Here is a 16,020-nt window from a genome sequence, read left to right on the forward strand (position 1 = left end):
AAGAATCCACCTGCAATGTGGGAGATCTGGGTTTGATTCCTGGGTTGGGAAGATCCCCTAGAGAAGGGAAAGGCTACCCATTCCAGTATTCCGGCCTGGAGAATTCTTGGACTGTATAGTCCATGGGATTGCAAAGAGTCGGATATGACTGAGTGGCTTTCACTTTCACTTTCTAAGGCAGGATGTCAAAACCTGGCACGTAGATTCTTAATTCCCGTGCTTTATTCCCATATGCATTTTTTGAAATCTCAGGACAAGAAATAACTTCTTCGTCATCTTTTTGAAAGGTCTCAGAAATGCTGAAGTGTGGAATCCACTGATTAAAAGTTCTGAACTCACACATCACTCTTTCTATTTTTCACACATCTATCATTTCTATTTCTGCTCAGGCTCATAACTCTAACTAGAAATTTATACCTTATATATTTCCTTTCAGTATTTCATCTTAGGTCCCTTTCAGAAATAACATAAAAGATTTCTAAAAGTGTGTAGTCTTGCAAACTTATTTTAGAGGAAAAAGGTACCTAAAAAACTTGATTCTAAATACCCATTCTGGGAAAGTAGTATTTGGCATGAAACAACCACACGTCATGTTTGTTATTCAGATGGGCAGTGGTTAGATCAATAGTTTAGTGGGTGTTTTCTGAGGGCTAAAATAAATTTTCATGCATTGCCATTCCTCTAGCTTGATCAAACAAGAAAAGGGAGGCCAGGATTACATAGATCTTCATTTTTATTTCTTTCTTAAAGATGAATATGATCAATAAGACAATAGATAAATTGAAGCAACCACAACTTTTACAACAAAAACACATTTTAAAATATCTTTAGTCATTGGCGCCAGGTACCAAACAATGCTGGCAGATGATAAAAATTAACAGACAAATCACCTTTTACATAGGCAACAACTTTTATTACACTGTTTGGCATTGAGTGCTTTAGAACTATACATAGATTCTCACTTCCAAAGTAGAAATGCAATTTGGATAGTATTAGCAGATCTTTAATTTCATTTAAAAATTTCATTTATAAGTGGCTACATTATGATGAGTGAGACGTTCTATGACAATAATCACTTTTTGTGCTTGTTATTATTATGGAACAATGAGAATTTCTGTTAAAAACAGGTTATTGTGGACACTTGCTTGTACTTGTAAATACCGTGAAAAAGGAGTGAGCAGAGCTGAGGAAAATGCCCATCATGGGAGCAGGCAGCCTTTGGAAAGGATGTTCTTGACTCAGTCATCTCCTCCACAGATCTTTAAGAGTGTGCTCTCATAGTCTCCAGAAGTATCCGACTGCAAAGAACAGGACAGGCAGAGAGAAGGAGAGACACAGCGTAAATAATGAGGGATCCATGGATGAATCGAATCCCACAGCACTAGGGGAGTCACCGGCGTGGGAAGCTCATGACCTGTACCATTGAGTAACATGCACCTGCAACTCCACCATCCAGCCGTATCTGTGGGAAATCACGTTCCAGCCTACCATCTTCTTTACAATATATAATACTTAAATTCTGCAGGATATATTGCGGTTAAATGTCAACTTGGGTTTTTTAAAAAAAGAAGAGTACATCAATTGCATAATATTACGTAAGCTTAATTTTCTTTTAAGTTTTTAACCACACTTTTAAAAAATATGATTTTATTATATTTATATTAATACTTACGAAACACTTGCTCTTCTAAAGGTTAACTACTTTAACCCTTACAACAACTGTGTGGTAGGTATCGTAACTATCTCCATTTAACCAAGAAGTAAAATGAGAGAGACAGAGGTTAGGATATTTATCCCATATTATACAGAGAACGAGTGCAGAATCAGAATTCAGAGCCAGTTAACCTGGCTGCTTAACCCCATTCTATACTTTCTGACTTAAGAAAGTGAAATGAACTACTTTCCTATAAAGTATGTTTCCCAGTTCCTCTCTCCTAGGATAGACAGAAAAGATCTTGGTTCAGAAAAGATACCATGTGTGTGCTGTGTTCAGTTGCCCATTCGTGTCCAACTCTTTGTGACCCCATGGACTATAGCCCACCAGACTTCTCTGCCCATGGAATTCTCCATGCAAGAATACTGGAGTGGGTTGCCATTTCCTATTCCAGGGGATCTTCCCGGCCCAGGGATCAAACCTGTGCCTCCTGTGTCTCCTGCATTGGCAAGCAGATTCTTTATCACTGAGCCATCAGGGAGACTGAGGCTTAAAGTACAAGTTGGCATGTTTGTTATGTAACAGAGGCAAAATGTTTGCATAGCATCTGTGGTAAAACTTGGCTTTTGACCAAGATTGCTTAAAATCCTCACATTATTTGATGCAAGGCAACTTCTTATCACTTAAAATTTATATTGTAGTTAGTGTAAGGTAGAGGAAGCAATGAAGAAGGGTCATTTAGAGAAGAGATTAAGCATTGTTTTCATAATAAGACACAACAGGCCTTAATACACGTTCTTCTGTTTTATATAAATTTTAGTTTTTAAGTCTTGCTTTGCCCTATATAATGATCTCTTGAATCACTGACAAGTCATCAGTGCTCTGGCTTTGTATTAAAAAAACAGCTCCCTCTAGCCATCTCTGATCAAAGTTGTAAACAAGTATTAGGGGTTCTATTAGTTAGCTGAGAAAATATATTCAAGTAGTTTAACACAGAACTAAACATACAATTTTGATCCACTGTAGACAATAAATGTTCATCCTTTTCTCCTACCTTTATTCCTTTATGTCTTGCAGGAAAATGTCTATTCTTTCAAAAAAGATTTTTCTTGATGTGGACCACTTTTAAAGTCTTTATTGAATCTGTTACAATATTGTTTCTATCTTTTGCTTTGTTTTTTTGGCCACCAGGCATGTGAGATCTTAGCTCCCTCATCAGGGATCAAACTCAAATCCTCAATATTAGAAGGCGAAGTCCTTTTTATGAATAAACAATTCTATTTTAAGGAGTTTTAAAAATTTTTACCCCAAAATACCAATGTATTTTCAAAACCTTTAAACATAATTTACAGTTTCCTAATTGGCCATATTAATTGTTCTTAAGAAACTAAATGTTTCTGTTGGCCTATTTTTTTTTTTTTTTTCTGTTGGCCTATTTTTAACAGTGATTCTCTCCTCTCCTAATCTTTTTCCATTCTAACCACAACAAATCTATTCTAGGCCCTCATCTCTTGTCATTAGTTTCCTTGGATTCTCAATGCATATTTTCCAAGGTGTTAATGCTCCTTGTTTTGGGAAATGGGTTCAATGATCATCATACCCATTAAGCAAGTAGCCCTCTCTTATCCTATAAGTAGTTCTGACTTTTCTTCTTTCCTCTCTGCCATCTCCACTTCTGTCTTCTTCGTAGACTCATCCTCCACTCTTTAGCCAGTCACTGTTAGTAATGCTTAAATCCCAATTTATCACTTAAAATTCGTATTACATTTTCTCTTAATCTATATTTTCTCCTTAGAGAATTTGCATGCATGTCCAAAGATTCAGTGACATAATTATTTCTGAAAATATATCCCATACCACTAGCTACAACTCGTCATCTCTATTTGCATGTTTTGAAGTGTTAATTACAAATTGTAACGTGCCATGGGCATTTGCCATCTACCTCTACAAGGGTTAAAAATAAATCATGTGCTGCTGCAGCTGCTGTCCTTCAACATCCCCTGGAAGAAGTTCAGGGCAGGAATGAGCCACTGTGCTCTGGGAAAACTAGCAGAACAGGTTTTTGAACAGACATTTTTAAGAACTGATTTTACGAACCCAATCCTTGTATTTCCTCATATCTAGAAAATCACTAAATCCCTTCATGGTGACATCAGTTCCTCATGACTAGCAGAAAACCTTTTGTAAAATAAGCACTTGATTCCATGAACTTCCCCTTAACCAAAATCACATAGATATTGACCTTCCCCACCTCCACCTCTTTGGAGTAGTTCCTCAGAGCTATCTGAGGTGAGATTCCCTGGGCTGCGGTCTTCACTTTGCCCCAAATAAAACAACTCGAAACTCTCACGTTGCGCCTTTGTTTTTAAGTGGACAAAAGACATCTCGAACTTAACATGTGGAATTTTCTCCCTGACTCCCCCCAAAGGGAAAAAAAAAAACACTGAAAACCTGATCTACTTGTAAGGAAAGGAACGTGTGTGCTAAATCACTTCAGTTGTGTCTGACTCTTTGTGATCCAATGGACTGTACCCCTGCCAGGCTCCTCTGTCCATGGGATTCTCCAGGCAAGAATACTTGAGTGGGTTGTCATGCCCTCCTCCAGGGGATCTTCCCAACCCAGGCATCGAACCCCAGTCTCCTGCAGCTCCTGCACTACAGGTGGGTTCCTTACCGCTGAGCCACGCCGGAAGCCCCAGACACCTGGGAGTCATCCTCAACTCCTTCTCCTTTCTTTTCACAACAAGATGTCATATGGAGTCATTTGAAGTTTTAACTCCTAAGTATCTTTTGAGTCTTTGCTTTTTCCTCTGTTTGTATTAGCAGTAGCTCTGCATCACTATTTTGAATCAGAGCTACTCTAATATGACTAATACAGTAACCCCTCACCCCACATCCCTTCTATCTTATGTCCAATTCATTCTCCAAAGTCACGAGATCTTTTCTAAACGTACTTCTGGTCATGACACCATGTGCTTAAAATTTAAACACTTCAATGGCTTCCCATACTCTTAAGCAAAAGACAAATCTTTAAACGCTGTCAAAAAGGCCCTGCATGATCTGGTCCCTTCAGCCTCGTTCTTGATTACATTTCTTCCACCATGAGGTCTTTCCACTCATGACTCCTTTTGTTAGAATGCTCTGCTGAATTCTGACCCCCCACAACCTTTGCCTTGTTAAGTCTAATCATTTTCAGATCTGAATCAAAACCTTCCTGTAGGTGAAACCCTACTGTTATATGATCTTACAGCACAATCTCTCTTTGCTTTACATTGAACATGGCTGTAATTTTGCATTTATTTCTACTTCCATAAGGGCAGAAAACTTTTTTTCTTTACTTATAATTGTAACCCTGAGCCTGGCACATAATATACTTTCAGTAAGTATTGTAAATTGAATGAATGGAATACAAATTTCCTGTTCTCAAGGCTCTCTTTCAACTGAATGGATCTTGCCACTGAGATTGTATTTTTCCATATTCCCAAGGTAGGCTCCTAATCAATTAAACATCTTATTAATACTGCAGCTGCTGCTGCTGCTAAGTCACTTCAGTCGTGTCCGACTCTGTGTGACCCCGGAGACGGCAGCCCACCAGGCTCCCCCACCCCTGGGATTCTCCAGGCAAGAACCCTGGAGTGGGTACTTATCCTTCTACTTCTCATCAAACATATGTTTCTAGAGCACTCACCTTTCAGACTCTATTGACCAGCACAGCACCAGGCTCATAAGGCCCTCAACATCTGCTTATTAGCCTCAAAGGTAAGCTCCAGACTCACTTCCCTAAGAAATGTGCTGTGTGCTAAGTCGCTTCAGTTGTGTTTGATTCTTTGCGACCATACAGACTGTACCCCGCCAGGCTCCTCTGTCCATGGAATTCTCCAGGCAAGAATACTGGAGTGGGTTGCCATGCCCTCCTCCTGGGGATCTTCCCGACCCAGGGATGGAACCTGTATCTCTTATGTCTCCTGCACGTGCAGGTGGGTTCTTTACCCCTAGCGCCACCTGGAATTCGCATACCAATGGAAGAGACGTGGGTTCCATCTCTCGGTCGGGAAGATCCTCTAGAGTAGGAAATGGCAACAGACTCCAGTATTCTTGCTTGGAAAATTCCATGGACAGAGGAGCCTGGCGGGCTTCAGTCCATGGGGCTGCAAAGAACTGAACACAGTTGAGCGACTGAACACACACACAGGGCCACCTGGGAACAGTCTCTGTCTAATCCCAAACATCTCTGACTCTCAATCCCTCTATTACTCCTCTATACCCCACATCTAAGACTTCATTTTATGCTGTTTCACATTATTTTGTCAGCCTGCTTTATCCTTTTTTCAAATTTCTTTGCACTTACAATCTCACATTTTAGCAAGTAGTACCAATATGAAGTATGATTATTATCTTGAAATTGCTTTATTTATGTCCACCTCGTGGCTCAGAGGTTAAAGCATCTGCCTGAAATGCAGGAGACCTGGGTTCGATCCATGGGTCAGGAAGATCCCCTGGAGAAGGAAATGGCAACCCACTCCAGTATTCTTGCCTGGAGAATCCCATGGACGGAGGAGCCTGGTAGGCTACAGTCCACGGGGTCGCAAAGAGTCAGACATGACTGAGCAACTTCACTTCACAAGTCTACACATAAATCGGGAACTAACAGAGGGTAGCTACTACATTTTCCCTTAAAGACTCTGGAATCAAGTTATTTTTTAGATAGATTCTTAATTTGTTGATCAAGAAAATCTACCAAAAACTAACTTCATCCAATTTTTTAAAACGTCTTAGTATTAAGAGACACACATTTGTTTTTCACCTACTTTCTTCCTCTTCTCCCCTCCAATCATCACCTGAGAAACGTGTTAATGGGCAGAGAAATGTCTAAATTAAAGGCAGAAGGAAGAGAAAGACAGGAGCCAAGGCAGGGATGGTAGACAAAAAGATTCTGTTTATCAATATTGAAAATGTAATGAAATTACTTAATAATCTATGTTAGGCAACAGAAATGAAGAAACCTAAGATAATTTTAAATTACACACCGAACTCTTCAGCAATGGATTTTCCTTTTCTATCAAGATACACATTGCTTACATGTTTCCTAATACAATAAGCCTCAACTACCCAGGCCATCTGGAGAGGGAGAGCTACAAGTTAATTGAATTTTCTGGTTTGCCAAGGGTGAACCAAAGGACCTCTTCATGTTTCAATCTTGTTACTGGAAATCTTTATAAAATGTATGTGTCTCCTTTTCTGCCTTGGTAAGTACAATTTAGTTAACACTATTGTATCTGCCTCTGTTGATTGAAACTATTGTAATGTGTCAGAATCAATTCAAATTGCATTGAGTGTGAGCAGTTGATGAAATCTGTGTTAAGCCCCAGGTGCAACCGGACAGTTGCCTTTTTGAATAAATCTTCTTTTTCAACTTAAGCATGTATCTTTTCCTGCAAAGGTTTAGTACAAAAACAACAGCTCTCATTAAAAAAAAACAAATGATTTTGGTGAACAAATCTAGTTGACTAATTGAGGTGCAGTGGAAGTCAATTGGTAACATTTACCAAAATTCTCTGTCTTTGGAGCTGGTGATGGACAGGGAAGCCTGGGGTGCCGCGGTAGATGGGGTCACAGAGAGTTGGACATGGCTAGCAACTGAACAACAACAACCAAAATTACAGGTGTACTGACATCATCTCAGCACTCCTACCTACTTTTGAGCACTCATCCCTCAGATACACTTGCACCTGATGAAATCAGGTATGTATAGTACCGTGTTGTTTAGAATAGCAAGAAACTTGAAACATCTGTTTCAAGTTGTGGTAGGTACAAACATACAAATAACGGAATGAAATGCAGCTGTTAAAAAGAATGAGAAAGCTTCCTAGCAACCTAAATGTCCATCGACAAAGGAACGGATAAAGAAGATATGGTACATACAAACAATGGAATATTACCCAGCCATTAAAAAGAATGAAATAATGTCACTTGCAGCAACATGGTAGACTTAGAGAGTGTCATATTGAGTGAAGTAAGTCAGACAAAGAAAGAGAAATATTGGAAGACATCCCTTATATATGGAATCTAAAAAGAAATGATACAAGTGAACTTACTTACAAAACAGAAAGAGATTCAGACTTAGAGACTGAACTTATGACTGCTGGCAGGTGGAAGGGTGGAGGGAAGGGACAGGTAAGGAGTTGAGGATGGACATGTACACACTGCTGTATTTACAATGAATAGCCAACAAGGACCTACTGTCTGGCACATGGAACTCTGCTCAGTGCTCTGTGGCAGTCCGGACAGGAGGGAAATTCGGGGGAGAATGGATACATGTGTGTGTGTGGTTGCGTTCCTTCACTGTTCATCTGAAACTATCACAACACTGTTTATCAATCGGCTATACTCCAATGCAAAATAAAAAGTTAAAAAAAAAGAATGAGACAGCTTCCTTCCCGAAATGAAAAGAACCCCAAAGTGCAGAATCATGTTATCTTTTGTGTGAAACAAAGAGGAAATGTAAAATACATACTTTGGTTCTACTGCCAGAAAGAATACCTGAAATAAATTAAACCAGTGCAATATAAGAAAACAGATAAGCAATTTGCATATGCAATTCACAAAAGAAAAACCAGTGGCCACTAAACCTGAAAAAAATAAAATGTTGAGTGCCTTTTATGTACCTAGGATTTTAGAGCTGAAAAATAATTACTATCTTTAAGAAATATTTTGTCACTCTTTTTTTGAGGTTTCTTTCTTTCTTTTTTTTTTTTTAATCTTTAGGTTGGAATAGAATTGCTTTACAATGTTGCATTTGTTTCCGCTATACAAAACATGAATCAGTCATATGTATACACATACACCCTTTCTCTGAAAAGTCCCTCCCACCCATCCCCATGTCAACCATCTGGGTCATCACAGAGCACCGAGCTGAGCTCCATGTGCTACCCAGCAGGTTCCCACTAGCTATTTCACCCAAGAAGTGTATATATGTCAATGCTACTCTCCCAGTTTGTTCCACCCTCTCCTTCCCCCCTGGTGTCCACAAGCCCATTCTCTACCTCTCTATCTCTATTCCTGCCTGAAAAAATAGGTCCAACAGCACCATTTTTCTAGATTCCATATTTATGCATTAATACATGACACTTGTTTTTCTCTTTCTGACTTACTTCACTCTGTACGACAGACTCTAGATTCATCCACATCACCACCGACTCAAATTTTCACTCCTTTTTATGGCCGACAAATAACTCAGAAAACACATTTACACACTGACAAGGAGAGAGAAACCTAAGTCATGAATTTCCATGTTTTGAGGATTATAAGGGAAAGATGACGGGTAGAAAGAGGCAAGATATGTTTTGCTATTTTTTTTTTTTTTTTTTGCTGGATTTTTTTTGTTTGTTTGTTTTGCTATTTTTAAGAAGAGACTTACTTTAATTGCTGAATACAGGGAGTAGCCAGAAAGCTTCTTAAACTCTGCTCGAATGTCCAGAAGGTCAATTTCTGATCTGGAAACCATTATTCGGTTCACAGTAAACTCATCAGTCCCGGCACCCTGTTAAGAAACGCAAGCGTCCATGAGACCAATCTCATCGCTCACAAAACAACAAGTGGATCTCTATTCATGAGACACTGATAATGGTACACAAACTATTCAGCCACATTGACGCTCCTTCTCTCATTTTTCATCAAACATCCTCATTCATTTATTCAAGAAACGTTTTCTGCCATTGCATTGCTAAATGCTGAAAACAGATATGAGACGCCCCTGTTATGCTTTCAGTTTTGTAAAGGATGCAGGTGAGAAAATGGGCCATTACAATGAAATCTGACATATGGGAAATATTGGGCACTATGGGAACATATAGTTAGGGAGGCCTACCATATGCTAATCAAAGATTAGTAAAGGACTGTTTGAAAAAGTGGGATTTAAGCTGGGGCCTAAATAGTCAGCCAGGAGAAGAAGGAATGGAGTTCTTATGGAGAGAAAAAAAAAAAGTGTTTCAATATAAGAAACAGCATACGTGACGCTTTAGGGCAAGAAATAACACCACATTTAAGGATACATAAGGAATAAGAAGGAACAGCAAGAAATATATCTGGAAAGGCCAGACCTTATAAACCATGAAATGAAATTCTGACTTCATCCTGAGTGTGAAGAGCTATTTGCAGTCTGTTAAAAATGAGTGTGTTGAGATCAGATCAGATTTGTAGTTTCAGAAGTTTCCTTTGACAGCAGCATTATGAAGAATGGATTTCAGGAAGAGAGTAGGATGAAGATGACAGAATAAGACTGGAAGCTTTGAGATCCATCCAGAAGTGATTATATAATCGAGAAGAGAGGAGAGAGAGAAAGAGATGTTGATGGCCTGACCTACAATAATGGTAGTAGGGATGGAGAAAATTGATAAGATTTAAGATATGCTTGTAAAGGTAGACTGACAAAACTTAATAATGTTTGAGAAGAAAAAGGGAGAGAGAAGTGTAGAATTTCTAGCTGAGCAGTTAGGTGGATATTGACACTATTCATTTATTCATTCAACAAATGCTTACAGAGCACAACAAACTTACAGGACACACTCTCATGGAGTTCTCACTGATGGAGGTGGACAGTAAGGACAGTAAGTTAATGGTATGGAGAACGATGGGATGGAGTGCAAATGAAAGGAAGTCATTTGACCTGGGTAGACAGGGAAGACCTCTCTCAGGAGGACACATGAGCTGAGACCTCAGAGATCAGAAGGAGGTAGCCATAGATAGATCTGGAGGAGAGACACCCCAGGCAGAGAGCACGACAAAAACCAAGACCCTGACATGGGAAGACGCTTGGAGTAATCATGGAACAGAAAGAAGGCCGATGTGGCTGAGTTGTAGAGAACAAGGCTGGGGAGGAAAGGTATAACTTCAGTGAGTTGGGCAAGGCTAGTTCCTACTGGTGTTATCCACTGAGATGACGGAAGGCAGGATGCGGAGCAAGGCTAGGATGGGAGGTGACGAAAGTGCTGTGCTTACTGTGGACACAGCTTTGAAAAGGCACACGGACTTCTTCTGCATGCCAGGCTCACTATGAGGGTCTGAAGATATAAACGAGAAAGAACTGAAGAGATTCACAGAGCTCCCCATCTAGAAGTGACAGCAGATGAGAAAATACAGGCTTTCTACATCATGAAAGGCTGCTAGCTCAGTGTGGTTTAAGCAAGGCAGCTTGAGAGGCCACTGGATCACATTTGAGGGCTGTTGTCCTAAAACCAATCAACAGCCTACATTACTGTGAAGTGGGAGAAATAATTTAGTCAGCACTTCAGTGCACCTACCTCTGTAATGATTAGGAAACTCATTACCAACCTATGAGCCAAATTAGTAGACAGATTAGCTACAAAAGAGAACTCTATCAAAATGGAAAAGAAATAGGAAATGCCATCAATATTAAGTAATATTTTTACATTTTCCTTGAGGGAAGCTAAGAATATAAGTGAAATTTTCAGACCAACCTTCAAAGCTTGATACAGTCTTTCAGCTAAAAAGGCAGGCATGTTCCTTGCACAACGAACTGTTATAAAAAAGCAAAGTAATGTTCAGTTTCATTTAATAGAACTTGAGTTAATCTATAGTAACACAGTTTTTAAAAAGATTCTTTTTGAGTAACCATACCACTCTCCTCCTCCCCACTCCTAGCTTTTCTTTAGAATGAAAGAATGAATGAATGCTTAACCTGAATTTTGAAGCCTTTATAACATCATATTTGCATGGAACTTTAACACAGTAATTATCCTTAGCCACAGGGAAAATAAAATTACCTGCCAAAGATACTCCCACAGCAGCTGACTCATTTCCAGATCCCAGACACACCAACACCTACGCTTACATTTGATAACTCCCTAGGGTGTACCACCGCTCCATTTCTAACGTCTTTGACTACTGATGAATAGCTTGGGTCTAAAGATTGCAGAGATGTTGCTCCAAATAACTCATTAGGCAAATAGGGGCACTGGAGCTCAGCTTAAAACCAATTTTTCCAACAGAAAGATTTTTTTTCTTAAGTGACTGAATTAGAATTTATAGACTGATTAATTACATTATAACCAGTGCATGTAATCTAAATTCAGCCATTAAAAAAAAACACTAAAATCTTTCAATTCTTTATTTTGAAATAATGAGTAAAGCAGAAATTATAATAATAATAATAATAATAAAAGATAACTGGCAAAAAACATGAGCAATTAAATTATCCTTTAAAGTGAAAGTAGCCAGGACTAGAAAAGTCTGTAGGGAATAAATCTGCTTATTGCATACAATTACTTGTGTCATCTTAAATTTGATCTCTTAGGTAGAAAGCGGACCAAATGTGAATGAATTTTATAATGAATTTTGGAGATCAGAACAAGAACAGTGGCTTTCTCATAGTGCCTTTCAGACTCTTTTAAGGAAAGCGAAAAGACCTTTTGTGTCTGTGTCTTAAGGGAAACAGAGAAATGTATCAGAAACATGGAATCTGGGACAAACATGACAACAGCTACAGATTTGAAACTGTCTGAGAAGAAATCAAAGATGTCAATTGGTATTACCTATATTTTTCTCAAACTTATATTCAGCAAGCCTTAATCATTTGATTGAAAGCATTTATGCCCGCTTTTATTCTATTAAGTCTTCAGTCATCTCGCTCCCCACAAACTAAATGCAGGGAATCCTTTCTTTCCATTATCCTTTATCTTGTCCTTTGCTTTTGGTCTTAACTACCAGATTTGTTCCTCATGTCTGAATATTTGGGGAAGTGGTAGCATATACAGTATAAGGAAGCCTGCTTTAAGACTCAACCTCAGTAGGGAAACTCGGGGAAATTCCAAAAAACCAGGGAGTCTATTGAAGTTCGTTATGATGATCAAGAGCTCTTGGTTGCCTGCTTCCTACCCTCTGTATTCTTTTGATCAAACTTTCTCAGGCCTTCCCCTGACCCCTGTCACAGGCCCCTGAATCCTCGCTTGGTCCCCAGACTGAGCAAGTACCAGAATGCCAAACATGCCTCCTTTTCAGCTTGTCCTAAGAACGAGCTGACATGGAGAGACACGCTTCCTGTCAACCCCAACGAACCCACCTCCTTGCTTGTCCAATTTCTTAAAAATTTCTGCTAGGGCTTTCCTGATGGCCCAGTAGTTAAGAATCTGGCTACCAACGCAGGGGACACGGGTTCGATCCTGGGTCTGGGGAGATCCCACATGCTGTACCATGACTACTGAGCCCACGAGCTCTAACAACTGCAGCCCGCACACCCTCGAGTTCTTGCTCCAGAAGAAGCGGCACCTCAATGAGAAGCCCACACACCACAACTGAAGAATAGCCCCCCGTGCCACAAGTAGAGAAAAGCCCACGCAGCAACGAAGACCCAGCACAGCGAAAAATCAACCTTAAAAAAAATAAAAATAAAAGCTTCCGCTAAGATCTGTTTATCTCTTCCCCATTAAAAAAAAAAAAAGCTTTTTCTGTTTGATTTTCAGACTCCTGTATACATTTCTGAGATTAAACTCTTCTCCCTAATGAAACAGTCTTTTTAAAGAAAGCTTCTTCCTATCTACGTACAGATTTGACAACTAGTGATCTTCCTACCATGCATTTCTAAGATGTTAGAACTCAGATGGCTTTTCGTGGCGAAAGCTATGTGTTGACAGTGTTTTAGATTCCTTGTATATGAAATAGCCAGGACAGGCAGATCTATTGACACAGAAAGGAAATTGGTGGTGGCAAGGGGTGGGAGGAGTGGGGAGTGACTATCAACAGGCACAGGGTTTCTTTGAGGGCTGATGGGAAGATCCCAAACTTAGATTCCGGTGACAGATGCACAGCTCTGTGAAACCAGAGAGCACTGAATTGCACACTTCGGGTGAATTTTATGGTACTTGAGTTCTATCTCAATAAAGATTTTTTTAAAAATATATTCCAGTGATAGACTGAAATAGAAAACGAAAGTGAGACATATCTTGAACTTTAAATTAGTTGAATTTTAAAGTCTTTCTTTCACTTGATAAAATGACACACACTATGGCCCACATTTAGTGCATAATTCAGCATCTATTTCCAAAAATGCCTCTTAGCTCAATGAAGTGAGAATTTGTACATCTTAGTAAAGTTTTTCAAATAATGCAGCAGGCAAGGTAAAAAGCAGCAAAACTGGTGTAAAGGTTAAAATATGAAATGAAAAAAATTAACTGGCTATATCACTGACACTGGAATATTGTCAGAGCTAAGAATGGAGACTGATCTCTGATTCATTTTTTTTAAATTGAAAAAGCAGCTTTTCATTCTTTCTTGGTCTGTCTTTTAGCAAGTCACCTATACACACACACACACATGTGCTTGCTAAGATGCTTCAGTTGTGCCTGACTCTGTGCAACCCTATGGACTGTAGCCTGCTAGGCTCCTCTGTCCATGGAATTCTTCTCCAGGCAGGAATACTGGAGTGGGTTGCCTGCCCTCCTCCAGGGGATCTTCTCCACTCAGGGATTGAACTTGTGTCTCTTATGTCCCCTGCATTGGCAAGTGGGTCCTTAACCACCAGTGCCACTTGGGAAGCCCATATATATGTGTGTGTGTCTGTGTGTATACATATTTTTTTTTTAAAACAGCATTTGGATCAAGAGTCCTATTCTTGGCACTGAAGAAAGGATCAGAAGTTAATGAAATAACACATGCAGAGGAAATCTTGAGACTAGGGCCCAAACCTTAGCGAGGGCTTGCTCCCTGGTACTTTCCCTGTAATTTAGAATACTTCACTGCGGATGGGGTGATACATGCAGGTTTCAATCTCCATTTCCCCTGAAGCACATTGGAGAGGCTGGTTAACATCACAGGCTGCGGAGCCCAAATGCCTAGGTTAGAACCCCAGCTTCACCACATTTTCCCTGAGTAACTTGGGAAGGAACTTAACCTTTTGGTTCCTCAGGTCTCCTATGGGGATAATAACAGTCCCTCACCCATGGGATTGTCATGAGGCTTAAATGGGTTGATGTTTGCCAAGAGGTTAGTATAATGCCGAGAATGTTGTAAGTGCCTGACAAGTGTTTATTTAAAAAGTACAATTTGAGGCACCTTCCACCCTCCAGAGGTGGTAATTAACATCTGAAAGATGAATCAGAGCCTCACTCTGGAGGTTACCCTTAGATATCAGCTATCTTTATCTCACTGGAGAAGCTATTAATTATTGTGATTGATGTTAGATATGACATTCCATTGGTGAAATGATAAGTTGTGTGGAGGACAAGTACTCCTACCCTGGCATTAGCGGAGAAGCAAGACCAACAGTCACCAGAAATTGGAGAAGTTTAGGATTCTGAACAATCCTGCGTGCTTATGAGCATTTAGACTGAGTTGCAGGTAAAGAATCTGCCTACAATGCAGGAAACACAGGAGACATGGGTTTGATCCCTGGGTCGGGAAGATCCCCTAGAGGACGAAATGGCAACCCAGTCCAGTATTTTTGACTGAAAAATCCCATGGACAAAGGAGCCTGGAGGGCCACAGTCCATGGGGTCACAAAGAGTGGGACACAACTGAGTGATTAAGCCTGACTTGCCCACACTAGCCTGACTCGGCTAGAATGGTCACTGAATCCTGTCTTTGAAGAGTGTCTCATTCCTCTGAATGCATCTTTCTTGCAAGGTGTTCTTTGGGTGCCTAAAAGCACAGGCTGCAGAGACCTCATGGAGAAGACAGATCAGCTTACATAACCATGTTTTTGTCTGCTTGTTATCCACGTGTCTCTCCAGGAACAGATTCAGTCTGTGACTTATTCTTTCTGATTCTCCCTGTTCGCACAGCCAACAAGGAGGAGACCTGTAGTTCTGTCCTGAGTTTAACCTTGGGAGGCCACTGACATCTTCCAAAAATAACCAAATGTGATATAATTACCATATGGGCTTAGATCTATGTTTTCGACGGGCTCCATAAAAATGCCAGTAGAAGTGTAACGTTTTTCTTTCTCAAGGAGTTTATAATCCAAATGCGGTACCAAGATAAATACAAAGTTAAAAGGCAAAGGAAGCCCTAAACAGAGAACATCTTCCTGCATCCATTTCACAATATTTGAGCATATGGTGTGTACCATGGACTGTGCTGAGGGCTCTGGGGAGCATAAAGATGGATCAGTCAGGATTCTGAGATGAAAAGAGCTGATTCTGACACTGATGTAAAACAAGTGCAAAGTACCTCAGTTTATAAGCACTCATGGGCTTACCTATAGCCAGCAGTAAGTCTTCAAAATGCCCAGACAATTCTCCTTTGATGCTGTCCTCAATATCCTTCTGGCTGATGTTTCTGTATTCATCAAATGCTGAAAAGCAGCATCGCAAAAAAATTGAAAGCATCCCAGTTGACACCTGAATGTATTTTAG

The 16,020-nt window shown here is 39.9% G+C and overlaps 1 protein-coding gene across 1 annotated transcript in view; it reads right to left on the bottom strand.

The window, feature by feature from the left end:
• Nucleotides 1–715: 715 nt before the first annotated feature.
• Nucleotides 716–16,020, bottom strand: part of ANXA3 (annexin A3) — a 69,831-nt gene continuing 54,526 nt past the window's right edge. Inside the window, exons 10-13 of the mRNA XM_065914001.1 lie at nt 15,864–15,959; nt 11,131–11,189; nt 9,072–9,194; nt 716–1,298 (exon numbers count right to left, since the gene is read on the bottom strand). Of these exons, the coding sequence (XP_065770073.1) occupies nt 1,239–1,298; nt 9,072–9,194; nt 11,131–11,189; nt 15,864–15,959 (338 nt within the window). The 3' untranslated portion in view covers nt 716–1,238. The remainder of the gene's footprint in view (nt 1,299–9,071; nt 9,195–11,130; nt 11,190–15,863; nt 15,960–16,020) is intronic.

The sequence above is a fragment of the Muntiacus reevesi genome, chromosome 22 (assembly GCF_963930625.1).
Source record: "Muntiacus reevesi chromosome 22, mMunRee1.1, whole genome shotgun sequence".
Lineage (NCBI taxonomy): Eukaryota > Metazoa > Chordata > Mammalia > Artiodactyla > Cervidae > Muntiacus > Muntiacus reevesi.